At 53.4% G+C, this 26548-nt stretch overlaps 1 protein-coding gene across 1 annotated transcript; it reads left to right on the top strand.

The window, feature by feature from the left end:
* Window positions 1-11138: 11138 nt before the first annotated feature.
* GM2A (ganglioside GM2 activator) lies at window positions 11139-24414 on the top strand. Its single transcript, XM_073355305.2, has 4 exons — window positions 11139-11582; window positions 16132-16284; window positions 19223-19405; window positions 20686-24414. The coding sequence occupies exons 1-4, from the start codon at window positions 11469-11471 to the stop codon at window positions 20839-20841; spliced, it is 606 nt and encodes a 201-aa protein (XP_073211406.1). The 5' UTR covers window positions 11139-11468; the 3' UTR covers window positions 20842-24414.
* Window positions 24415-26548: the final 2134 nt, after the last annotated feature.

Raw genomic sequence — 26548 nt, 5'->3', positions numbered from 1 at the left:
ACCGCCGCGCGCCGTAAATACCCGAGCAGAAGCCCCCCTGCAAAAAACCACATCCCCAGCTGGCAGGGCTGAGCCTGGCGGCATACCAGGCGCCCGTTTGATAACACGTGTTGGCATGGCCAGGGGAGGCCGGAGCCCTCTCCGGAGCCCAGCGCCGCAGGGAACCTGCTCTTCCAAACTGGGGTGGCGGGACACAGCCACCTGCCTGAGCCCCCAACGTACAGCTGGTCCCCCCGGGCAGCTTCGGGGTCTCAATTCTCTGTCTCGGGGCCGCACGTGCCCCCACCCCCGAGGGAGGAAGCGGTTACTAGGTTTTAAGGCCAGAGGGGACCATTATGGCCATCCACTCTGCCCTCCCCCAGGCCAGAGGACACCCTCCCAGCCAGTGATCCCTGCATCAAGCCCATAACTGCTCGGGGAGCTTTTCGGAAGAGTCCAGTGGGAGTCACAAAGCAAAATACTGGCATGTTTGCCCTGCACATTTACCCCCCAGGAGTCGCTGGCTTCATGTGTTAAGGAACAGATGGGGAAAGAGCCAGAGCGTCCCATATCCCTCTGGGCAGAGGGCAGCCCCAGCTGTTCTGGCAGGTCAGGTCTAGGCCAGAAACTTTTGCCAATCTTTGTGGTGACCAGTGATGTTTTTACATTTTTAAACCAGCAAAAGTCTTGGTGTAGATGCAGCTGTACGGCATAAAAGTGCACTGGCATCCTTTCTTTCACTCAGGGAAGCAGCATACCTGACACTGGGAAACACTTTTGCCGTATAAGCTGTGGCTTGGGCTGTGCGGGACTGGACTTTCCGGTTCGCAGGAAATTCCATGCTGCTGTTGGTTTATTTGTTTTGTTCCGAATTGGACTGGAATTTAAAAATTTCCCGCACCATGACATTTTCAGGGGGAAAAAATCATTTTGTGTCAACGGAAACATTTCGTTTTGATTTCAACATTTGAAATGCTTTCAACATAAAATAAAAGAAATGCCCAAATGAAAGATTGTTGTGAGCAGAAAAATCAAAACGTTCCCCTCTGAAAATGTCGAAACAGAATGTTTCAACCTTGTTGAAACGCTTTTTTCCCCCACGCCACAAAATGTCGTCAGAACGAATATGTTCCCACGGCAAGTTTCCATATAAATCAGGGGTGGCCAAACTTTCTGACCCTCCGAGCCGCGTACGACAATCTTCTGAAGTTTGAGAGACGGGGTGTGTCTGCTGGGGCTCGGGGCTTCAGTCCCGGCAGGCGTCCCCAGTGGGGCTGAGGCCCCGACCCCCTTCTTCCCTCCCCATGGGGCAGAAGCCACTAGCTCCACCACTCTACCACAGGGCAGGAGCCCCAACCTCCCCCGCAGTCTGGTAGGTGGAGAATGGTCGGTGGCCTGGGGGGCTCTGTGAGCCACACTTTAATGTAAAAGAGCCGCATGTGGCTCGCAAGCCGCAGTTTGGCCACCCCGATATAAATGAAACAGCATTTGCTAATGGAAACCCATGCCGCAGGAATATTTCCAACCACCACTCGCTCCATAACACTACGAGGGTTTACAGGTATGGATAGCTCTATTGCCAAACATTTTCTAGCATAGACAAGGCCTTTGGGAAGGCACTAGACTAATTTTTTTCCTGCTCCTGCTGTGAATGGAGAGACCCAAGAAGTGCTCCTAGTAAGAACAGCGTGGCTTGTGGGTAGTTTTCCTGGCTGACGCATGCCAGAGCTCGCTTTGTCACAACCACAGGAGGAAAAAGCCCAGAGAATTGTGAAAGGTTGGTTTGATAACAGGGTGGGGGTGGACACACTGCAGCAAGCCAGTCAATCTGCAGTTCTGTACATCAGAGAAGTCTTCTTGGGACTGGTACAGCCAGCTTTGCCTATTCTCTTTTGGGTCCGATGCTGCATAATCTTTATCTTCTGCTGCAAATTAGCTCTGAGCTCAGCTTGTGAGGCACTTTTGCCTCCCAGCATTCAGCTGTCACCAGCTTCTCCTTTGCCAAGGTGATGTGGGAGCCACAGATAAGGCCAGTGTTCTGAACTCTGCCATGGCTGCCATAAGGGAAGCAGGTCCTGGCAGTGCTTTCCTTGGGAACATTAAATATACTGGGCAAGACTGGTTCATCAGCTGAGGGTGTTTGCTGGATGTGCCTAATATACCATTTGGCGGGCAAAAGTTCAATCAGCACAAGGAACTGGACTCAATGATGATTAAGAGTTAATTAAAAATACTGGCCCAGGTTTTCAAAATTTAAGGCATGCAAAATGGAAATGCAAAAATACATGCACGTTTCTGTGTCTAATTTGCACACAAGGTTGCTGTGATGGTGCACAGAAACATGGGAATTAATTGCATGGGCAACTGACCAGTTATGTTTCTAACTGGTCACTGGCACTTGAAATGATGGCAATCGCATGTGCATTATTGGTAATTGTGTCCACAAACGGAGTGCCCAAATCTGCACACAATTTTGTGCATGTACATTTTTTGAGATGCCAGTTCTCAGACTGCCAGGCTAAGATCACTGGTGGGCTAGGATATTCAGAGGCATCTTTAACTTACATATTAAAAAAAGAAGAAGAAATCCCAGGCACCGTTCTGGTCTTACTGCCTTTTAAATATAACATGAAAAGGGATAGCGGAGTGGACATTGTACGCAAGGAGGCCCCCAGAAGGACCAGATCTGATGGGCCAGATTTTCAGAAGTGCTCTGCACCCAACAACTCCCAAAATTCTCCATGGCAGCTGCTGAAGAACTGTCCAGTGTTCCTAAATGCAGCCGGAGGTCTTTTGGAAATCTGGCCCAATATTTCTTTAAATACCATAAAAAGGCACAGACACAATCCCACGCCCCTTTGCTCATGGAAAATCCTACAGAACTTAATTATTAGGAAACGATAACTCTTCTATGGTTTTTTTTGGCCTGAAATAGAAAATAATTTCTGGCTGCTAAATCATTCTGTAAGACATTTTAAAAAATCCTATAGCTTCGGTAGCTTTTTAGAGTGATTTCTCTAGAACCTTATTACATTCTATAGGGCTTTGCCAGTCACCTTTTAAATGAGCGCTCATGTGCCATGTGATGTCAATGGTTGTGCAGGATGATGGGTATTTGAGACCCCCCCCTGCTGGGGACTCGTTCCATAAATGCCTCTGATTTTAGCAGAGTGGGGCAGGGGGGCTGGTAGTCTGTACAAGACATAAGTCTAAACCACACAGTATAGATCCAGATCAAACTTCCCCCAAATTCAGGCATGTCTGGCTTCAAGAACCCAGATGCAAAATGGAAGTCCAGGTGTAGGCTGTCTGGCTTATGGGAAGAGGAGGGATGATGTGTGGCAAGAGCTGTTGGAGGACCGGGGGGCGTGCAGTAGGGCATTAGAGGACAGAGTGGAGTACCGGCAGAGTGGCTGGTCACAGGAGAAGAAAGAGTCCCTACTGCTCTCATGAACACAAAAGTGGTCTTTGGAACTGACTGTCTCATGCAAGGTCTGTATCTGGGCATTGATCTGTACTGTCGGGAACACCTTTACCTTGGCAGGGAAGTGCACTAAACGACCAGCTCTAACAACTCTGACTCAATTAAGGCTCCATCCTCCTTGCCCGCAGAATCTGTAAGCAGATGCCATCTGCTGCTTAGCGCCGATCCCTGGTCAGTTCCCAGCTTCCCAGCGTGTCCGTTCCCACCTCACGGCTTGTGGAGCTGGAGGGCTGGTCTCACCCCGTCGGTCAGGATTCATGGTGACCCGGCAACGGTTTTGCGGTGAATGCGGGCTTGGATCCATGTTTGGCTCTCGTTCTCTGGGCTGCTCTCGCCTGCTGCTCGGCGCACGCTACTCGTTGTAATACGATAACTATGTTGGATGTGCTGATAGGCCAGGCTTCCTGTGTTGGGCAGCAGCATGGCAGGGAGTGTTATGGTTACTGAGTGCAGTTACAACACATGTTTGCTTTTAAAATACTGCCATTTAAATCAGGGGCCTTGGGCCAGATTAGGTTACATCCCCGCAGGCCCTCCCCTCAGCGAGGCGGTTGGCTCTGCACTGGTGCCTGGTGGAGAGCTGGTTCGCAGTGTAACTTTGCTGCACCAAAGATCTCTGCATTTCACTGGCAGTAAATCATTATGAAACCTCGCCTGTGCGGGCTACACAGGATGTGTCCTCACTGGCGAGATTTCGCTTTTCAGGTCTGTTTCCTATGTGGCTTCCCCTGGTCCAATGTACTTGGAGTTTACTCCTTCCTCAGACAGCCATTTAAAGGGGATTCAGTGTCTTTCGGTGCATGCATTTTGGTGCAGGGAAACAGTCACTTTAGGAACATAGGAATTGCCAGATGGGTCAGATCCAAGATTCATCCAGTCCCATATCCTGTCTCTGACGCTGGTCAGGACCAGATGCTGCAGGGGAAGGCGTAAGAACCCTATGGTAGCAGATGTGGGGTAATCTGTTCCCTCTCCTCCCCCACATTAGGCCTCATCATGGTCTCTAATAGTTGGAGATGAGCAAGATGAGCAGAAGCCCTGAAGCACAAAGCACCTTCTAACACCTTCCTGTCCCCGCTCACTCCAGGATCCCCAGAGCTACAGAGAGCACCTCTCGCTCATGGGCCCATGGGACTGTTTCTTGGAGATGGAACACACCCCTTTCGGGGAGGTGGGAGATCTGTGAGCAGAGGTGTTCTCTCCCCATGCAGATCACAAGGGCACAATCTGGCACTCACTTATTTTGATTGTTGCTATCTGATAAATGGCTGCGTTTCACAATGGGCTGATTCTCGAGCTGTGGCCGCGGCATCACAAGAGTTGTCAGATTCACTCCTGGTAGGGAAGGCGGGGAGAGGGTTTGGTTTGTTTTTTTCATGTTTCTGTCATTCAAAATGGGCTGGAGAGATTTGCACAGAGCAAAGGGACCTAAAAGTGGCTGGAGATGGCCCCTGGAGGATACCCTGCCCTCTGCCCAAAGGGCCTTCCAGAGTGGGCACAGGGGTTCTGTACCAGCCCTGCTCTCAGCTCCCTGGGGGCATGGCATCATGCATGGCACTATGGGTATGTGCGTACTGCAGTCACAAGGTGTGATTGCCCCTGGAGCTGACATACCCGAGTAGCTAGCTCGGGTCCCGGAGCAGTGATGCTGTGGCAGAGCGCCTTTCAAGCGAGGGCGGTGCGACCATGCCTGGAGCCCTGCATAATTACTCGCAAGGCTACGACTTTACTCTGCGGGGACCTGAACTGGAAGCCAACAGACAATGGGAGGGAGGGTGAGGAGAGCACAGCAGGGGCCCATGGGCATGCGGACGGGTTACATGCACAATTTGCCAGGGTGAGGCCTTTTTTGACAGGCTATAAATAAACAAGATATTAAGGCTGTCACTGATCTCCGCTGGCTGCTTACCGAGCCTGCCTATGTTTATGGGTTTTGTCCAACCAGCTGAGATGCTGCAACTTTGACTGAGCACGTGAGTTTTCAGAAGGCCAGTCGGCCCAAGTAAGAGCTCAGGCCCACCGGAAATAGGCCCACAGATTCCTGCAGATGGAAACTGTGGAGTCTTCTAAGGCCTCAGGGCAAGTGTGGCTCTGGTTTTGGGCTGGGGCGGTGATTTCAGAGCCTTCCTGTCATTCTGGGGGAATAAGCTGTGTTTTTGCAAAAGGTGGGGAGAGGAGAAAGCCAAAGCCAGTCACCTGTGTTCCTTTTCTGCTCTCTCTTTTTAACGGCAAAAAGGACAAAAATAATTAAGTAAAAAAAAAAAGAAGAAGAAAGAGAGGATGAAATTCACTTTGCTTACAAAGAGCAATAAACTAGGCTTGCACAAGGTGAAAAGCACAAGGCTTAGGGCAAAATCCAGCCCCCCTTCCCTCCTCCCCCGAACCTGGGGACAGGGATCTAGTTTCAAATGTTGGTCTTGGACACAAGTGAACTGAGTGTGGTGTTCTCAGCCTAGCCACCGGTACAGAATTGGTCACAGCATGGAGCCACCATACACTCTCCATCTCTGCTCAAGAGGGGCCTAGAATGAGAGGAACGCGGGTGCTGTGCATCAGGACTGGGGGCGCTGGCAGAGCCGCATGGAGTCTCAGGACTGTAATCCGACAGGTATGGCAGGCCAGGGGTGAGGCGCGCTGGCAGAGCCCTGTGGAGAGGACGCTGACGTGGCTGACTAACCCCTACCGTGGTGGCTTCTGCCTCGGTCTAATGACAGGTCAGTTGCGGGGTGTGGCCGGCCCAGGCACAGGGCCACTTCCCAGGTGAGCTCTCTGCACGCTAAGGGGCTTCCCTGGTAGCTCTTGGGCCCTGAGCATGAAAACCGATCCATGCTGGGTAGCTTACACTTTCTCGCCCCTCCTGCCAAGGGCATGGGAAGATCAGGGCTGCCTCAAGGGGTGGGTGGGAGGAACAGGTCCCTGGGCCTGCTGCTATTTATTCCTCAGCCCTAAGCCACTGTAGGATGATAAGTGAAGCAGTTGTCGTTGCCTGGCTGGTGTGGGGCGAGGTAATACGTTCCAGGCACCCCTCCCTGGTCACCCCCCTCCACATCCCCCCGCGCTCCCGCACGCAGGCGCTTGTTCGGCTGATGACTAAATAAGGACGAGCTGCAAACCCAGGGCTGCTAAAAATAGAGCTCCGCCAAGAGCTCTGCTGACCTTCGGGACCCTTCCCCTACCGGAGTCAGTGACTGGGCGTGTAAACTGGGGCCCGTCGGAACATTGCTCCCCCTCCTCGCGGCCGCACATGCAGCTCCGCAGCCAGAGCAGGCAGCCGGTCGCGCTGGGGCTGATCTGCCAGGGAAGGAGGGAGGCACCTAGGGACAACTGCATCTCCCCTCCAGTCTCCAGCCCCCCCCCCCTTCAGAGAGTGGAGAGGGCAGCGGTGGCTGCACCCGCATCTCCAACAGTTCCTGGGGGTGTTTCTCGGACGCGTGGGGATTAATTCTAATGCTCAACGCGCTTGCAGATCTGCCGACACCGGCAAAGCGCGGAGCACATTTGTCACTGATCACTATCGGCTGGATGTCACTTATCTTCATTTCTTTCTTCGCCGCATCGTTCTGCATGCTGGGGGCGGGGCAACTATTGAGCAAATAAATGTGAAGTCCCACAGTGCTGTTTCTTACCCCCTTCCTGAACTACCCGCCCGGACGATGCTCCATTCCCTTGGAAAGCAGCTAGGACAGTTAAAGGAGAGGATGGGTGTGTGGGTGCTGGGAGTTCCAAGGAGTTCCTCTAAATGTGAGAAATAAACCCCACCATTAGTCGGGCTGGAGCACAGCGAACTTGCATCAGAGACACCCGGGAAGAACTAAGAGTCTCTGTGTAGGTGCGTGCATGTCCCATTCTTGGGAGGTTCGTCATTCCAGATCTCCCACCTCCGAAGCTCCCACTCTCTAGCACAGGCAGATTATCTGAAGCCTAGAAATGCACAGCGGGTCCCTGACGGGGTAGGTCCCACAAACAGAGCAGAAGGTGAGAAGGAGGCAGGGACTTCAGGGAATGGCCTTTTCTCCAGCAGGAACACATGTAAGCAGCTGCAAGGAGCAAGGCAGTTAGCCTGGTCTGGTAACCAGGCGGTTCCCCGGCCACTACTCTATTCGTTTACAATGCTGTAGACTGTGTGATCGTGAGGGCTGTGAGCATCTCCATGTGCCCTTCTAACATCCGCACTCTCAGAATGTGTAAGAACTGGACTGGGCTTTAGCTCAGACATCTACGTGGCCATTCCAGTGAGGAAGGACTATTTGGGGAAGCATTTGCAGGATCAGGTGTACAAGCAGCCCCCTGATGCTTCGGTGAAGTACTCGTCTAGAGTATTGTATTTATACCAGGCCTTTGCTTTGCATGGTGATTCATAGAAATGTAGGAAAACGTGGTTCCTGCCCCAAAGAACTTATAATGCAAATGAACAAATGTGGATTATGTTGTTTTCATTGCTGAATTTTCTCTTTTCTTCCTGTAAACTTTCTACTCCTTCACCTGGGTCTCTCTCTCTCTCTCTCTGAAAGTCTTTGTAATTTTTATGACAGACATGTGAACTAGGCGTCGTTGGCTCAAACATTCGTTTGTCGTTGTCACATTCTAGATTTACTTTGTTATCTGCACAACGCAATGTTTTCTCCGGATATAATTTTGCTCTTCAGGAGGCTGCTGGGGCTTTTCTCTTTTTCTTTTCTTTATGTGTGTGAGTTTGTTATTTGTCCTATGAAATGTTTTGCTGATAGAGATAGACCCAATTCCCAACCCCAAACCCAAGCACCCTGAAATTCAGGGATGGTCGAGATCTGCATCCCTATGTGGTGGCTGGAGCCATTTAAAAGGTAAAGAATGGCAGAAAGAGTCACTTTCTTTAGAACTTTATTTAGACTGCAGACACTGATCCACCAGATACGCACACACGCGCTAACCCAAAACCTTAAAACACCTTCCGAAATCTTGCATTTCCGTTGTGGGATCTATTATACATTGTGTCAACTGGGGAACTGCGCCTCTCAGGGATCTTTCTGTACCCATCAGGCTGCAGGGAAAAGCATCCCCTGGGTGCAGGACTGTGACGGGCTGGTGATGGTAAAGCCTGGAGTCGAATGCAGCAGGGTGTCAGTGACTGGTCACTGCTGAGTATGACTTATGCTGTACAGAGACATGGGCAGTAGCTGCATCCACCGGTGGCATTACATAAGGTGAGTCAACACAGATGTGCTCCTAAGCCTCATTCTGTACAGGCCATGCCGGGCTCGCTGTGTTGGCTGCGACATGCAGTGGCGGAGCTAATGGGGGTGACCTTTAAGTGTATGTGTGGTGCCTTTTCAAGCACATTATGCAATTGAGAAAGAAGGTGTACCGGGGGCTGCAGAGTGAGCCCACCCTGCATGCACCCATCAGCAGCGGCTCAGGTCCTGGCCACGGGGCTGGGCCCAGCTCCCTGTTCCAGGCGTTGCAGCTCCACGATTCGGCCTGGCTGCCTCTCTGTCATGACAGGGGGTGGCTGAGCCAAACCTGAACGGTGCTGTGACCCCAGGGGCCAGGTCGCAAAGCCCGGAGTGGGGAGCGGGGAGCGGGGCCAAGCCCTGCAGGACGGGAGACATTGCTGCTGGGTGAGTGTGGGGTGGGCTCACTCTCCAGCCCACTCCCACTGACCCATTCCCCTCTCCCCCATTTGCCAGACCTGGGTCCGCAGCTGGAGACATGGTGCTGCTGTAGCTTTTGTGGCAATCATACACACCGCGTGGAACGCCCAGGCCTCAGCTCTGTATCTATACATTTCGTCTAGCTGGAGGCCAGTCCGCACTGCAGGGTGACAGTCGGTGTGTTGTCTCCAGAGGGATCGGGGAAGAGGCCTTGGAGAGAGGGTACCCACTGCCTTAGCATGGAGAGGTTGATTCAACTGCGTGAGCAGGCGCCAGAATGAGGGTGTTCCCCACATCTGAGAGAGACGCAGCTCAGCTGGTTCTGCAGAGCCCTCCACCCATCCCAATGCCAGTATGGATATTACGTTATCAGCATTGCACCAAATTCATCGGCTAAACATACCCCCAGGGAAGATATCACAACCACTTCCCAGACATGACTAAGCCTTTAATAGGTGCCCTGTGCGTCACAATCTACAGTCAGGTAAGACTCTCTCATCCCTTCCACCCATTCCCTGGGCACTTGCATTGCAGCTACTCCCCCGGTTTGTTGCAAGGGAAGATGTTCCATCCCACAGAGCACTTTCTTCTTGCTTTTATGGTAAGGAGAAGGGCCCAAGCCACAAAACATGAGTCTGGATCATGAACCCCTCAAAGTTGGGGGCTGTTTGGATCCCAGGGTTTTGGTTTGGCCCGATATAAAGACAAAGATAATTGTGTTTGGGTTAAATAACTTTGTGGGTGTTCAGATCCCGGCCCACCTCTCTTACATAAGGTCATGGAGGTGCAGCTAGTCGGAGCCTATGCTGATTGCCTGACCTTCACCAAGTGCCTTACGCTGCCAATTTTAACCTCCTTGCTGCTGGGCTCTGCTGGACCCCCCGCTCAGAATGAGATATCCTTGGAGTGCCCGCCTTGACACCACAGTGGCGATGGGCCTGCTGGAATTCTGGACATGCATTTTGCTGTATGTACCTCAAGCACTGAGAAGTTAAAAAAAATAAAAGCTCCAAACTCTTCAGCACAGAACTGGACTGTCCCCTTCCTGTTGAAATCCTCTCCCGGTTCACACAGATTCTGGGAAACCTGCCTTTTGTATGGATCCTCACCACCTGCCCCTCCCTTTCCTCCACATCTTCCCTAACTGGTATATTGCTGCCCAGACACTTTGCCTCTGTCTGCATGGAACAAACCCACACAGCTGGGAAAAGTTCTGTGGCCCTTTTGGACAGATTTGGAGGGGTTGGCTAAGGGTTCTAAGCCTCAGGTTTGGAGATACCAACACTCCTCAGGTAGATAAACGGATTAGCTTTTTACACAACACGCTGTTAACCTGTGGAACTCCTGCCACTATATATCATTGACACCAAGAGTTTAGCAGGATTTAAAACAGGATTAGATATTGAGATGACTAACACCATCCATAGTGACATTATATAGGATAAAGCAACCATTAATTGACTGAATGAAGTGAGCTGTAGCTCACGAAAGCTTATGCTCTAATAAATTGGTTAGTCTCTAAGGTGCCACAAGTCCCCCTGCTCTTTTTACAGATACAGACTAACAGGGCTGCTACTCTGAAACCTGTCATTAATTGACTGGGGCTAGGAAAAATACATCGTATGGGCAGGTGTCCATGATGCGTGTTCCCCTGGAGCATCGGGCACAGGTCCCTGTGAGAGACAGGACACTGGGCTAGGCAGGCCACGGTGAGAGACAGGACACTGGGCTAGGCAGGCCATCGGTCTCGCTCAGTAGGACTGTTCGGGGAGACCTGTGTCGTCCGGTATCATTGGCAGGGGCCCTTGTGCCCAGACCAGTGCCGGCACCGTGGCCCTGGTTCCCGTGTGCCTGTGGGTGCCCACCTGCGGTCTCTTGTCTTCTACTTAGACTGCAAACTCTTTGGGGCAGGGACTGCCTGGCGTTGTGGCTACACAGCGCCGAGCGGGGCCCTGGTCCCTGCCTGGCGCTGCTGGAAGCAAGAAGCGAGCCGGTGGTAGGGGAGGCAGGGCAGGCGGACAGGGAGCTGCCTTAGCTCAGCCCTCCTTTGCCAGCAGAGGGCAGGGCCCCTTTCCCTGCATCCATTCCCGGTGGAGCGGCGCCTGCTTCCCCGTCCCAGCGCCCTGCGCCGCCTGCCCGGGGCTGAACCCGACCCACCCGAAAGAGGAAGCGACAGGCGGCTGAGCAGCGAGGAGGCGAGCAGCGGCTGGGGCGAGAACGGCCGAGCCAGCCGCATTCCGCCGCCGCCGCCCCCTGCCCGTCCCGCTCCGGCACCCAGACCCCGCCGCAGCCCGGCTGCCCCGGCCTCCGGAGCGGAGCCTCTCCGCCTCCCTTCCCGGCTCCCGCCCGCGGGGCTTCAGCCTGCCCCGGCAGCGATGCTGGCCCTGGTCCTGGCTCTCTGTGCCCTGCAGCTGTGCCCAGCCGTGCGGGGCGGCCGGTGGGGGCAGCCCTTCCTGGTGGAGGGGCCGCCGTCCCGGAGGCTGAGCAAGGTAAGGGGGCTTCACCCCACTGGGGGACGGGTCAGGGGCTCTGGCGTGGGGCAGACGCAGGTTCCTAAGGGCCCATGAGCACTAGCCCACACGTGCCAAGTGCGGGAGCCTGCGAGTGTCCTGACTGCCTGGGGTGGGCTGGCCTGTGTGGACGGAGAGCCGGGCGGGGGAGCGGGGTCCCAGCCCTGGGCAGCAGCCAGGGCGGGAGAGCTGGGTGGGAAATGGTTTTCCTGCCTGGCCAGGATTTTCAAGGTCTCCAGAAAGGGTCCCCTCCTGCATCGGGACCAGGAGCCTAAATCACCAAAGGTTTCGCAGACCAAGGGAGTGGGAGAAAAATTCCCATCAGGTCAGTGGAGACGTCTTGTTTCGATCATTTCCATGTGTTTCGATTCTGATCTTTGACATAGTTTAATACCTTTTTGGGGGTATAAATTAACTAACCATTTGGAAGGAAAAGTCAAGTGTGGTTTTAATGAAAAGCCCTTTCCAAGAGCCGGCTCTGTATCGTTATTATTTCTGAAGGCCGACGGGGAGCAGGGACTCAGCGTGAGGGGTGGGACTGCATACCCTTGGCAGCATGGGGCTATACGCCCATTCCTGTCCCCAGGAGAGCAGTGGTGCACGCTGGCCTGGATTCCGATGGGCGTAGCACCCTGCTTGCTTGCCCGGCCCGCCCATGTGTGGGAGCAGGGCTGTTTGCCAGCCTGTAACCCGGTGCTGCTAACAATGAGCTCGAATCCCTGTGGCTCTGCACCTTGTGGAGTTGTTTACACCTGTGCCAAGCAGATGTGAATTGCTGCTGTCCTGATGGGGCAGTGCACCGAGCTCCTGTTGCATGGGTACAAATGATGGCACCAGGTGGGGAATCAGACCCCAAAGGCTTTGCCCTTCTGTGAGCTGGCACTGCCTGTGTCCATGGCCAGAGAGGGTCTCAGTAGTGGTGGTTTGGTGACATGGATGCTTGTCCACCAGGAGCTGGACCAAGGTCCCTCAGCCATACCCGCATACTATGGATAACTGTAGCCTGAGCTGTTCCTAATGGCTGTCCCATTCTTTACCCATCTCCTGGAGTCCGCCTTGCCATTTGGACCATAGCTCAGACATGAAGTAGATTGCAATGTTATTGAATCTGTACAATAACAGCCCTGTGACCGCAAGAGAGCCAGCACAGAGGCCGGGCTCAGGAGCTGCTTTAGCTGGGCCCTGCCCAACTTTCAGTTCTCATTTTGTTCTTTTAAATGTCAGTTCTGCTTTTGCAGCAACCACCTCACCAGCCAAGGTCATGAAAAGTTGGAGCTGGTTCTGTGGGTGTGAGAGATCTCCCCAGAGCCAGAGGCTCTGTCCAAAAACTCAAGGTTAGGCAGATAAGCATGTAACTCTTTGCACAGAGGCTGCAGAACGGACATGGATGCATGAGCTGAGGGGTGCAGCTTGGGAAGGGAGGTGCAGAGATGTGTGTAACCCCCCTTTATGCTCTGCTGATATGGGGCTGTGCTTTGGATTTGTCTCAGCCTAAAATTCGGCAGCTTTAGGCCTGTTCTAAGTGACGCCGGTTGGCAGTGACCCCCAAGGAGCCCAGAAAGGAGCAAGGATTGCTGGGGCTGGCTTGCAGGGTGGAGCGATAGTGTGGAAGAGCTGCTACGCTGGCATTACACCTCATTGATGTGAACCCCCCAGGCCGGCTATGCCCGGGCTAGAGCCACTCCGGGCTGCCAGCATGGCGTGAAGTCACCTGGGTGCAGGGAACAGTCTGGGTTGACAGCTTTCAGTTCGGCCAGATTCAGACAGAGGCGTAGCAGCGCATGGCTCCCTTTCCCGCTCCTGTCTCCCGAGCCATCGTGATCCCCAGCCTTCGAATGCAGGACTTGGAGGTGAAAGGCTCAGTGTCGGTCATGTACCCCTGAGTCTGGCTCTTGCTTTAACTGTTGCCTCCTGTCCCACAGATCCGCTTGCAGCAAGCAGCCAGAGGCCACATACAAGCTGTAGTAGATAGATGGGAAAGGATGTGGACCCTGGAAAGGGAGTTGGCTAGTGCTGGGCGTTGGTAAGATGAAGCCAGGCTAGTGCAATGGGCATTTTGCTATTGGCTTATGCCAAAGGACTAGGGGCACCAGGTGTGTCTGCTGAAAAGAAGGAGACCTTCATCTCCCCATGGGGTTTCCGAAACGGTGCTCTGCTAAGCCAAATACAGCAAGAGTAAAAGCTGTTATCATTTGGAGCATGCCCAGTAGGGTTCTGAGCCATGTGTGAGCACAGGACGGGGTTTCAGTGTGTGGCAAACCATTATGCAAGAGCATCTAGTCCAAAGCAAACATTGAATCGATGCCTGGTTCGCTTTTATACTGAGGCCACTTTCCACCGCCGTGGCAGTGAAAAGGGGCATTCAATGGGAGTAAGTGCCTGGGATTTTAGTGTCCCATTATCTGAGCTATAACTGGTGGAAACAGCATTTCCGTACTTTTCCATATAGCCTCCACCTGTCAGAACAATTACTCTGTGCTCCTTCTGAGCTCACATTGGTCAGTTCAGTACTATCCCCTCCCAGGGAGCTGGGCTTGTTTTAGTTATCCAGGAGGACAAAACCTTGTCTCTTGCTTGTTCAGACGTGTGTTTGCACTCAAACTAAGTAAACGGCTTTAGTGATAAAGTTTCAGACTGGACCTGGGCTTTTGTCCCTTCCCGGGGACATGTGCCTTTGATATGGCTGGAGAAATGTTATTTAGAAGTAGCAGAGTTATCCATGACTCAGACTTAGGCACTCTGAGTCGGCAGCACAAGATGTTCCATGGAAATGCTAAGCAGCCCATGATCTGGGTGGCCGTACACCTCTGACTGCCAGAACCTGGGCCTGAATGGCTGGAGATGGACCACTTAATAATTGCCCCATTCTGTTCATTCCCTCTGACACATCTGGCACCAGCCACGGTCAGAAGATAGGATACTGGCCTAGACTGACCATTGGTTTGACCCAGTGTGGCCATTCTTATGTTCTTATATTGGAGGTGTGAATCTATAGAAATACACCCACTCCAGCAGAATGCCACATGCTGAAATTTACTAGGACTAGACAGAGGTGAGCTACTGGGACAAGTTCTCCTCTTGGTGACATGTTGGCAATCCCACTGACATTAGTGGGATGGCACCGACAGTAAATCAGAGGGGTTGCCCCCACAGAACCAGTCTGTCCCATTACGGGAGCAAGGTATGCTGGTGAGTCCATGGGAGGGGATGCCCAATGCAGCTGTTGTTGCCTCTGCTGTAGCTGCCTGTGGATAAATAGACGTTGGTTTCGAATGGTTTGTCTACACATACAAGTTGCACTGGTTTGAATTAAATTGGTTTTAATTTGATTTAGCCCCAGTCGTGCACACAAAGTTGTGTTGGTTTGAACTGGAGGTGTGACTTTATACCAGTTCAGTTAAACCAGTGCAGTTTTGTGCATGGATGCTCTTATACCATCTTAAATCTGCCTTATATTGGTGTAATTTGTGTTGGTAAATTTACAGGTACAAGCTGAACTGATCGAACCAGTTTTAATCTAATATAAGAGTCTGTGCACAAAAGTTGGTGCATTGGTGTAACAAAACTGATTTAAGTGACACTGGTACGTCTGTGTGTAGATAAACCCGTACGGCAAACCACTGTAGATACTCTTCTGGTGGTTTAGCTTGCACCTGTTAATTTACCGACACCAGCTAACCTGGTATTAAACCAGATTTAAATCAGTTTAAGACTGTCCACACACAAAACTGCACTGGTTTAACTAAATCAGTATGAAACCACACCTTCAATTACACTGGTGCTACTGTGTGTGTAGACTAGGCCATACATACTCAGTTCAGAACCTGTTAATAAAACAAGCCTTCTGAGTTTCAGAGTCTAGTGTTTGTTGGTGACGTCACTGGCAAATGTGCTATTTCTAGACACATGTTAAATCTGGGAGATGCACGTTTTTCAAGCATTATTAAGCATTATTCAAGAGGAAGCTTGGAAATGCCAGATAGAGGCACATGTGCTGGGCTCAAATGTATTAAAAGACTTTATAATTATTGCCTGAGGTGGAGAGTTTCTAAAATGCCTGATGGATTTAGGATCCCAGAAGCAATAGCATTTGTGCTCCTAAATCCCTTGGGAGCTTTTGAAAATCTCTCCTGAAATGTTAGTACAGTGTTACTATTTCTTCAGCCTTTGACTGCATGCTTTAAAAGCTCCTTTCCCCCCCCCGTGAATGTCATCAGTAAGTGTGTGTGTGTGTGTGTGAAATGGATGGAGTTCTCTGCCCCCACAATAGAATTCTGAGGGGCTGTCACACTCCAGAACTCTGAAGTGCAGCTGCCGTCTCTCCTGCTGTGAAGGGCTGGAGGGGACTCCTTTCAGATCCCCTCAAGAACCCACTGGAGCACCTTCCCTCCTGCGGCAGCCTATGGTGTTTCTGGGGAACATGACAACTGAGTCTCCTTGGCATGCCAGCTCAGAGTGCTGCTCCCAGGCCAGCCAGCCCAGCTGAGTGCAGAGACTGTTTAACCCTTTCCTTCTCTGAATCCTGTAGGTTGGTGGCTTCTCCTGGGAGAACTGTGGCAATGGGACCGATCCCTTTGTGATTAAGAGTCTGTCCGTAACCCCGGACCCGATCCACATCCCCGGGGACCTGAAAGTCAGCGTGGCGGTTTCCAGTGGTGTTGACATCGTCTCACCTCTGAAGGTATGTGAAAAGGGCAAGCCCGCCAGAGAGGCCTGTTCAGACACAGGATCTGTCCATTAACGTGCTGTGGAGTGTTGGGAAAGAACGTGCCAAAAGCAACCATAACACCTGTCCCCGGTGGCCTTTCAATTCTCCGCAATGCCCAAGAGGTGTGAATAAACGGGGATTGTAGACCTGGGGCGGGTTTCCGGCCCCAGACCTTCCACTGCTGCAGTCAGTTTCCAGGGCCCAGAGTTTCTTATTCCTAGCAATATTTGCTGCTGGGGGACCGAAGGCTGGCTTGGTCTGTGCACGGTCTGTCTGTTGAGCTGCAGCTTTTTACTAAAATGGATCAGTGCAACCCCTAGGATGGATGCAGTTACAGCGGCAGAAAGGTGCTCGTACCACAATAGCTATTCCCCTTCCCTTCAGGAAAGTTAAAGCAGCCCATTTATTTGTGTGGAGTCACTCCCTTGTGACTTCCCAGCCCCTCTCCGCGGCCCCCCGGGCCCAGCCTGGGAAGTGGAACTAGGTAAGATCCAAGCTGCTCCCACCTCCTGCTCCCTGGAGCAACCTGGCGGTGTCTGTGTTAGGCTGGGGTGATGAATGAGTCTTGGACTCGCCGCTGAGGGAACGCAGCCAAGTCTGAGGAAGACGGGCACCGAAACTGCCGCGGCCTGATTGGCAAATCCTGGACACCCGCAGATCCCAGCGAAGCCAGCGGGAGCTGCTGAGCGCTCAGCACCTTTGAGAATAAGGGTTTTAGATGTGGAGAGCTCCAATGGGGGCTGTTTCCTTGATCTTTCCTCGCCCAGGTGGGGAACGATTTCACCGAGCTAAAGGCCACAAAGGGGTGTTCAGAGAAAGAAAAGAATGAGGCAACATGGGGAGGGAGAGAGAGGGAGGGAACACAGAAGCAATGAGAAGGGGGATGCGGGCGGGGGGAGCAGAGAGATGGGAGACCCTGTTTGGGGGAGTCAGATTAAGGTCAGGAGGAGGGGAAGAGACAAGGGGAAACCTTCATTGGAAGATGAAGTGAGAGAAGAGGAAGGGGTGGGGGAGGGATAGGACTCCAGGAGATGCGGAGAGGCAGGTGGGAGATACCTTTCTACCAGGCAACCTCCCCCTCCCCCGCCCGCCCGCCCCAGAACATGGGACATGGGGAGCAGACCTATTATCCACCCCCAACTGCCAGGCTAGGCTCCTGATTGCGGAGACGCCGATAACGAACATAATCACTTCCTTAAAGCTCCTCCCCATGTGCACAGCACCCACTGCAGCTGGGAGGCTGGGGGCCTCCTGAGCCCACACGCCTTCCTGGGACCCACGGCAGAGGGTCTGGCCTTTAGAGATTAGTGACACGCACCGCCCAGGCAGCAAACACAGCTGAGAGGTGGGCATTGCAGGGCGTCTGCCCCTTGCAGGGGCGGGATTGCTATGGCGAAGGGCTGCTGGTGGCAAGGGCTGAAAGCGGAAGGGCTGCTGGTGGCAAGGGCTGAAAGCGGAAGGGCTGCTGGTGGCAAGGGCTGAAAGCGGAAGGGCAGCTGGTGGCAAGTTCCCCAACCATGCAAGCTGGATCATATGATGGTGTGGGCGGCAAGGGGCGGCAGGCCTCGCTACAGGGCTCCCTTCCCATCAGTGACACTGTGAGCCCCGGCCCACCCTTTTTCCGTGTCAGTGAGGCGGGCGAGGGCTTGGCTAGATGAGGGCAGTTACACCTGCTGTGCCCTGGGCCCTGATCTGCAGGGGCAGGACTCTCCCATCCGGTCTCTGATGCAGGGTGTTAACCAGCAGGCAGCCCCGCCTGCAGAGCCAGTGCTGACGGGGCGATGTTATGATCATTTCCCAAGAGGGTGCGTAGCGAGTGATAGCAGGCCTGATTCTCCCCTGCCCTTGACATCTGGGCACGATCACTGCCAGCGCTGGGCTGAGCCAGTGGGAATTCCCCTTTGCTAGCATGGCACACCCAACTACCTCTGGCATAAACGAGGACGCGGGGTGTGACGCTGCTGTGGCCCTGTCCTGGCTGCAGCCGGCAGAGGGACGACTGCTGGGCTTCACTGGGGATGCTAGGGCAGGACGAAACCAGGGCCAACTCAAGGCCACAGCTGCAATTGCAGAAGTTACAGAAGAACTAGCCCGCCTGTTTCACCCCTGTTTACCAAGTGCCTCCTGTCCCTCAGCCGAGCAGCTGCAAGGGTAACAAACACCCAGCAAGGCGAAAGGGGAATTGCTGCCCAGGACGGTACATTTCTGTTCCGCTTCTTTTATTTAGTGGTATGTGGCTCTGGATCAACTTTCTGCAGCTCCTTGTGGTGTTTTAGCACGCTGCTGCTCATGCCAAAGAATCAGAGCGGGTCAAATTCTGCCCTGGAGTTTGGAGGGAGCTGTGTGCCGGCATCTCCAAGGGCAAGACTTTGCAGCCTTTACTGCTGTTCCCAGTGCTGTTATTTCATGTTTGTGTTGTGGTAATGCTTGGAAGTTGCCTAGATCCATGTCCTGCTGTGTTAGGGGCTCTGCAGAGAGATAGTGAGGGTTTACAATCTAGGTAAAGTCATGTGTTTTTTCGGGAACAGAATTAAAGAGGAAGATGGGTCTCCGTTGAGCTGTTCTGAATAGGAAACCTACAGCCCAGTGATGGCTTTCTCAGGTATTGTTGATCCTAAATGTCTCTTGCATTGTGCCCTAAGTACTCAGCACTTTGCAGACACAGGGCTGGTTTCCGATCTGTCAGTCTGGAGTAGCACCAGTTCCTTCAGTTTAGGAAGGTGCATTTCCTGCCTGGAAGAGCTTACAGTCTAAAACCACCAAGAGAAACCAAGACATGGGCCAACCTGTCAGGAAAGCTGGTGTATGGTAAGGTTACAGAGGAAGGCTTCCTGGAGGAGGGGAAGGTTGGAGGGGAGACCGTACCAGCTGGGATTCTCTGGTATGTGAAGTGTGCAATCCTTTGTCCCAGGCGGTGTTTACTGTGGAAAAGAAGGTAGTTGACATATGGATAAAGGTCCCCTGTCTGGATGAGATCGGGAGCTGCACGTACAATGGCCTTTGCGGAATCCTGGACAACGTCATCCCCCCCGGAACTCCATGCCCCGAGCCCCTGCTCAGCTATGGCATCCCCTGTCACTGCCCCTTCAAACAGGTAAGTGCTAAGCCAGCTGTTCTCCTCATGTTCCTTGTCAGTACCCCTGCTTCCCGTCTAGCCAAGAGCCAGCAGGGAACCTCCTGTCACATAGTGACATGGAAAGGGCAGGGTGGTCACAACCCCTAAGCCCAAGACCCCTGCTCAGCATGGCAGCCCTCCTCTCCCCTTGCCCTCTGAGTCAGCTGTCTGCGTGCTGGGGAAGGGGCTTTGTGAGCACTTGGAAGAGAGAGAATAGAAACCAGCTGCTGAGAGAAGGGGTAGTTAGAGGGCATCCTGTCTGTTGGCTGGATTCAGCATTGCCTTGCAGCCCGTGGGTCAGGTCAGAGGAACTGGCCGTTGTTGGAGACCGGGTCCTGAACTAGATGGACCTGTTCTGATCTGCTCTGACCCAATCTGAAGCACCCACTTTGCACACACGGTGCAAGGCAGTGGGGAATCAGGCAGAGTCTGGGTCCAGCAGGCCCACGCCAGGGAGGTCTGGGGCTTTGCCTCCCCATCCCTGGGGGCATTCTGTAGCCTTTGTGGGTCAGCAGCGCAGGAAGGCCCCCGGCGTTGTGGGCTAGGCTGTGGGCGAGGGAGTCCCTGAGGACTGTCTCAGTCGCTGTGTGATCACTGGATCTTCTTGTGCTTCGACTGGCCTAAGAAGGATGGTTCCAGACGGATTTGATTGGGTGTCAGCTCGCTTTGATCGCTGTTGCCACCTGGGGGTTCCTTGTAACGTTGCTGGGAAACGCTGCCCCAAAGGTAGCTGGACTCGGTCCGGCCTGGGAAAATCTCCCTGATCAGGGGCAGGGAGTAACTTGCCTGCAGTGGTGAAGCTGGCTGGAATGGAGAAAGTCACCTTCCAGACACTGCCAGAGCCAGTCGTACTGAGCTCGCCCGGACCGTGGAAAGGGGGCCCGGGAATACAGGCAGAAACCCACAGATGCAGAGGTCTCTGCACCAGGCAGGTGGCTGAGAAGCAGAGAGGCTGAGCTGGAAATCACTGGGCAGTGGGCTGCAGGGCGCCCCCGGGGATGGGTGGGCAGCAAAAGACACCACTGGGGGAGTAATTAGTGATGAGTAATTATGGATATTCGAACATGCTTGATTTGTTCATCTTGATCATGACTGAAACTCCACAAGAGGTGCAGGGCAGGGAGCGGATGGGGGTAGAATCCGAAAGCTTGGTGGAGTCGCCCCTCAGTGGGCTTGTACTTTGGGGCAGGGGAAGCCAGTGGTGGGGTGAGGCGGGAGCTTCTGTGTGCTAACGTTTTGGCATCTGTTTCCCTCCTTAGGGCTCCTACTCCCTGCCAGCCAGTGAGTTCTACTTGCCTGTCATACAGCTGCCCTCCTGGCTGACTAATGGCGACTACCGCGTCCAGGTTGTCCTGAGCAACGGTGCCAAGCAGCTCGCCTGTGTCAAGGTGGCCTTGTCCCTCCACTCTGAGTGAGGCTGGCCAGCCCTGCCCGACCACAAGCCCGCCCCGTGCTGAGACACACGCTGGAGCCGGTTGACAGCTCTCTTCCTCCTTCTGCTGCCTCTTGCTGCCATCTGCCCTCACACAGCTGCTGCTTCCCCTTTCCCGCCTCTCTTTGCCCTTTTCCCTCTCAGAAAAGGGGCCAATGGAAGGGGGGATGGCGCGGGAGAGAGGCCTTTGTCTTCTGTGCAGGGTGGACTTAGAGGTGGGCAAGGTTGGCAAATGGGTTGGGTCCCTCCTGATCCTGATTCAAAGCCTGTTGAAGTCAATAGGAGCCTTTCCAAGGGCTCTGGCCCCTAGTGAGGAGACTTAGAATCATAGAATCACAGAATATCAGGGTTGGAAGGGACCTCAGGAGGTCATCTAGTCCAACCCCCTGCTCAAAGCAGGACCAATTCTCAATTAAATCATGAGATTAAAGACTTGAGAGAGTCTTCATCACAGTCCCTACAATTGCAGCCCCACTTGTTGCATTTCCCAGTGGGGCTTCGATCCCTTCCCTCCACCCCTGTCCATGCTGTTCTGTAGAGCAGCGTCCCTCTCCTGGTCCAGGTCGGCTGTGCACCATTCCCCATGCCAGCTTTGGGCTGATCCACTGAAGTCAATAGAAACCCTCCCCCCAGCCCCTGTTGATTTCAGGCCCGTATGGATCAGGCCCATAGGGAGGCACATGGCACTAAACAGAACTTCCCATCGCAGTTGCTGTTTGATTCCCAGCTGCGCTTTGCTGGGGAATGCCCTGCACTGCAGCGCAATGTGCTGGATGGCCATATGGGTCTCTTCTGCCCGACTTCTCTGATCCTAGGAAATATCAGGTTAAACTGCTGGCTCAGGTCTAATGCCGAGTCTTTCTCGTCATATCCTAGTGGTGGCTCTAGCTTTCAGGAGCTCCGTTCCAGGCCAGAATGTCCCCCATGCACTCTCTCACCTTGAGAGAGTTGTATCGCTGTGCTACAAGCCAGCCTTATGGAGGGGGGTCTAGTTTGATTATTTTCCCACATATGTAATGAAATTGCATTCTTCGTGTTGCTTAACGCTCCCTTCTCCCCCCCTCCAGTCAGTAACAGTGGGAGGGCCCGTAAGCCCTCCAGCTGACTGGCTTAAAACAAAATGGGGTGTCACAATATTCCACACGTTGAGTGTCCTAGTTAACCTTGACCGTCCTAGGGGTTTTTGCCATCTGTTGGCTAGGGTGTGGGGCTGTTTTTGTTTGTCTGGGTTTTTTAAAAATATCACACAGGGAATTTTAGAAAAAAAAATTGAAAGAAGAAAGCAGAAATAAATAGTTCTTTTAAACAATCAGTTGGAAAAAGGAAAAGAGAGGCTTAGAGCTGGCCGCCCCTCTCTGCAATGTGGGGTTCGACTGCTGGTCACGAGTGCCGTCTTATATACTTTGAGGGTGTAAGCCCCCTCCAGGAAGGTGTGCCCCGACACTTGACTGGAGAGATGCACGCGCAGGTAGACTGATACGTTCATTCTTACTGGCCACTGCTGGAGACAGGATACTGGGCTAGATGGACCATGGTCTATCTTGGGGTGGCACTTCTTATGTTTCTGAGTCAACCTGGGCAGTAGCAGCAGGAGACCTGTCAACAGTAAGAGCTGTCCAGCTAGCACTGAATTCTCTGACAACAAATAAGCTTCCTAAACGGGACCACGCTGGACCGATCCATTCCGAAGAAGTCATTGCTTATGGTAATGTAAGGAGAGCCAGGAGGGTGGGCATTGCCAGCCAAAGAGGCAGATCTTCAACAGCATGGACATTATCTCTCTCCCATGTCTGCATTAAAAAATTAAAAGAGGGATAGAACAAGAAAACAATGTACTCATTCTCACTACCAGAGGACCAAATGACTCATTCTGCTCTGGGCTTCTGTTACTCTAAAAAGGATGTGGTTGTCACAGCTTGAACCAAAGGAACAATTTGGTTGGCTGGTGAGGATTCCAAGCAGTGTAATTACGAAACTGAAAATCACCCGACTGTGAACTTCTCGACCACAGTGTTAAAGTGACCATTTCATAAATGTGCTAACCCATGGTGAGGCAGGCCGTCACACTGCCATATCCTGGGCAGAGGAACAAATGAATTTAGAACCTCGTGAGTTTGCAGCCAGCATATTTAGCAGCTACAGCAAAGGAATGGTGCAACTCAAAATGTGCTGATCAGACTCTTTCTACAGGACGTGGTTCAAGGACGTTCGTCGGTCTTGACAGGCTTTAGGGAGAAGAGTCTCTGTTTGGCATAAATTGTTGTAGCTCAGGATGTGGCCCTGGAAATAGAGAGTCAGGACTCTAATCCGGTGTACCGTGAGCTGTTGATTTGTTCACTTTGGGTGCGATTCTGCACCGTTAATGGGAGCTTTGCCATTGATTTCAATGGGTATAGGATCAAATTGCTTGGGAGGTGTTTTTTCAGCACTGTAAGTCCCTGCCTCCCAATTCACATACTGGGCTGTCATTGCACCTGCAGATCCAGTTCAGTGCAGCTAACCCTAAGATGTGTGTAGAATACATAACCCAATCACTGCACACCCCGTCCCGTATTAGTGCACTGGAGCTATATGTATACAATCATCAGAGAGGTAGCTGTGTTAGTCTATATCCACAGAAACAATGAGGAGTCCGGTGGCACCTTAAAGACTAACACATTTATTTGGGCATAAGCTTTCGTGGGTAGAAAACCCCACTTCTTCAGATGTATGGAGAACTTCTTCTAGGCATCTGAAGAAGTGGGTTTTTTACCCACGAAAGCTTATGCCCAAATAAATCTGTTAAGTCTTTAAGGTGCCACCGGACTCCTCATTGTTTTTATGTATACAACTGTCGCTGTGTTAGCACACCTGAGGTGTGAGTGGATTCACACCATCACTGCACACCTGCTATTGCAGCTGAGGTGCATGTGTGTGCCATGCAATCCCTACCTTGTACCCTGTATTGTTACCATCGATTTGTGTGGATAAGACACTCTCACTGCACGCCCTCTCCTGTATTATTTTGTGCAAGACAGGTGTATATGACCTCATCAGTGCACACCTGTCCTGTGCTGTTGCGGTACATCACCACGTCCTCTGTCTTCCATTACTACCCTCTGAGCGTGCACATGTGACAGCCACTGCTCACTCTGCTCTGTATTACATCTGTGATGCATGTGTATGACACCCTAATAATACTACTTAGCAGCTGTGTAGGGCTGATCTTCAAAGCACTTTAGAAGCCTTAACTACTGAATGCCCGCAGTCCATGGGCTGGTGTGATAGTGATTAGCATTGGGCTAACGCACAATGTTTTGCACAGTCTGTGTGCCCATGACAGGTTTAAGAGACAAAGGCCTTTGGTCACCTTTCTGCTTTCTAAACTTGCTACGCTTTATAGCGACATCCTAACTGACAGTGGGTTTTGCTCTGCTCTGTTCTGTGTGGAGAAGCACTAACTATCCTGCCGATTCCTGCATCCTTACTGCTTAGCTGAAGCCTGCTGGTTTCTTGGGAGGCAGCGGCCCTTAGTGCTGGGGCCACAACGAGTGCTTAATAAATCTTTTTAACTGGAGGGTTGAGTCCTTCGCAGTGGTTCTTGGCCCGTCGGTAACTTTGGAACCTGTGATTTTCTTTATTTTAAATGTAAATGAAAATCTGGTGAGTTGGTTTGTTGCCCGTGATGGTCTGACAGCACTGGCTGGAGCGAGTGATAGTGGATTCCCCAGCTGGTCTGAGCTCCTATCCCAGGGGTGGGCAAACGACGGCCCAGGGGCTGCATCTGGCCCCCCAGATGTTTTACTCTGGCCCTCGAGCTCCCGCCGGGGAGCAGAGTCTGGGGTGTTCCCCTCTCCAGTCAGGAAGTGGGGTCTGGGCGTTGCCTCACTCTGCGTGGCTCCCGGAAGCAGCGGCATGTCCCCCCTCTGGCTCCTATGCGTAGGGGTAGCCAGGGGGCTCTGCACGCTGCCTCCGCCCCAAGCGCTGCCCCTGCAGCGTCCATTGGCTGTGCAGGCATTGCACAGAGCTGCCTGACCGCACCTCTGCGTAGGAGCCGGAGGGGGGACATGCTGCTGCTTCTGGGAGGTGCTTGAGGTAAACGCTGCCCAGAACCTGCACCCCTGACCCGCTCCCGCGCCCCAGCCTCCTGCCCCAGCCCTGATCCCGCTCCCACCCTCCAAACCCCTCACCCTGGAGCACCCTCCTGAACTCCGAACCCCTCACCCCAGCCCCACCCCAGAGCCCTCACCCCCTCCCGCACCCTAACCCCCAATTTTGTGAGCATACATGGCCCACCATACAATTTCCATACCCAGATGTGGCCCTCGGGCCAAAAAGTTTGCCCACCCGTCCTATCCCAGGCTGCTGTCAGTGCATCTGACGCTGAACCTGCAGCGTTCCCTCGGCCTGGGCACTCACACAGCTGTATCAAAGGATCTCAGTAAAGAGGTGCAAAATCCCCCTCTTGATACATTGCTGGGCTTGGAAGGGCCCTGCATGTCAGGCAATTTGCATTTATCAGACTGCCTGGAGGAATTTTCCCCCAGCTTCCCCATATGTGGGCAGCAGAGGCAAGCATTTCCCAGCAGCTACTCTCACTAGATATTTCCCAGACCACTATGCCCCAGGGTCGTTGCTCCACGGACTCTCCGATTCAGATGTCACTTCACACAACTCTGAAGTGCTCATGCAATGCTCTGACCAGCATTGCCCAGAACGTGCCAGGCTGCCCTGTGCATGCTTTCCTCCCCATAATCCATCACTGGTATTGCTTAGACACAGGCCCCAGCCTATCCCTGGTGCATGCTTCCCCCCTCTGGCCCCGCGAGCGGTGCACGCTCCTTTCTCTGAGTCCTTGACAGTGAAACATGCCCAGTGTAGTGGTGGCTTTTGTTACACCCACGTGAGCGCGGAGGTGACAGAGCATCACATTTATGTGAGAGGCTGACACAGGATTCGTAAGGCCAGGCCGCTAAACCTGCAGCGCCTGGAAACATCCCTGATGTTGTCAGCGGGCATTTCTCCTCCTGGGTTCTGACTCCACGCTGCACCCGGATCTGCTTCCCCACGGTGGGGGTGGGTGGGGTTTGGGGGCAGCATCACCAACTCTTGACTCTGTGGGGCCAGGTCCTGGAGTCCCACCAACGCCCCACGGGATCTCAGCTTTTCCTTGCCAAACAAAGGCTGCTTCTCATCCCCCCTACCCCTGGGTGTGGGGAAAATCTTGGAACGGGGAAGCCTGGAGGTTGCCAAACCCCAGCGGGCAACGACCCAGAACTGCAAAGCGATGAACCCGGGCCCCGAGCAGCCGGTCTGCTGACGGGCTGAGGCCTGACTGTTCCTTGCGGGCGTGGGGAGGCCATGTGGGCCAGGGGAGCAGGCTACAGGTGCCTTTCCCACTGACTGCAGGGAGGGCTGGGTTAGGGGCCAGGCCGGGGAGCAGCCCCCCAGCACCGGCCCGGCCAGAGAGCCCCCCTGCAAGCACCCCCCAAGCAGGGGAACCAGCAGGGGGAGCCCTGAGCCGGCCCAGCAGCGTGCAGCAGCCTGGAGCGGGCCTGGGCTCTGCCCCTGCACCCCTCGCGCGGCTGGGTCCAGCCCTGCGAGCTCGGCCTGCGCAGCGCCAGCTCCGGCCGCCAGGGGGCGCAGCAACACCGCCCCCCCCTCCCGACTCCTCCGCCGCCGCCCCTACTGCGCACGCGCAGGCTGGAGAC

This window comes from Lepidochelys kempii, chromosome 8 (assembly GCF_965140285.1).
Source record: "Lepidochelys kempii isolate rLepKem1 chromosome 8, rLepKem1.hap1, whole genome shotgun sequence".
Taxonomy (NCBI): domain Eukaryota; kingdom Metazoa; phylum Chordata; order Testudines; family Cheloniidae; genus Lepidochelys; species Lepidochelys kempii.
This window is presented reverse-complemented; position numbering and strand designations above follow the sequence as displayed.

Excerpts from the sequence above, each read along its gene's own strand:
- GM2A (XM_073355305.2), top strand. The coding sequence starts at position 11,469 with ATGCTGGCCCTGGTCCTGGCTCTCTGTGCCCTGCAGCTGTGCCCAGCC. Across the intron at positions 11,583-16,131 it reads CGTCCCGGAGGCTGAGCAAG|GTTGGTGGCTTCTCCTGGGA; the intron begins GTAAGGGGGCTT and ends TGAATCCTGTAG. Across the intron at positions 16,285-19,222 it reads ACATCGTCTCACCTCTGAAG|GCGGTGTTTACTGTGGAAAA; the intron begins GTATGTGAAAAG and ends CCTTTGTCCCAG.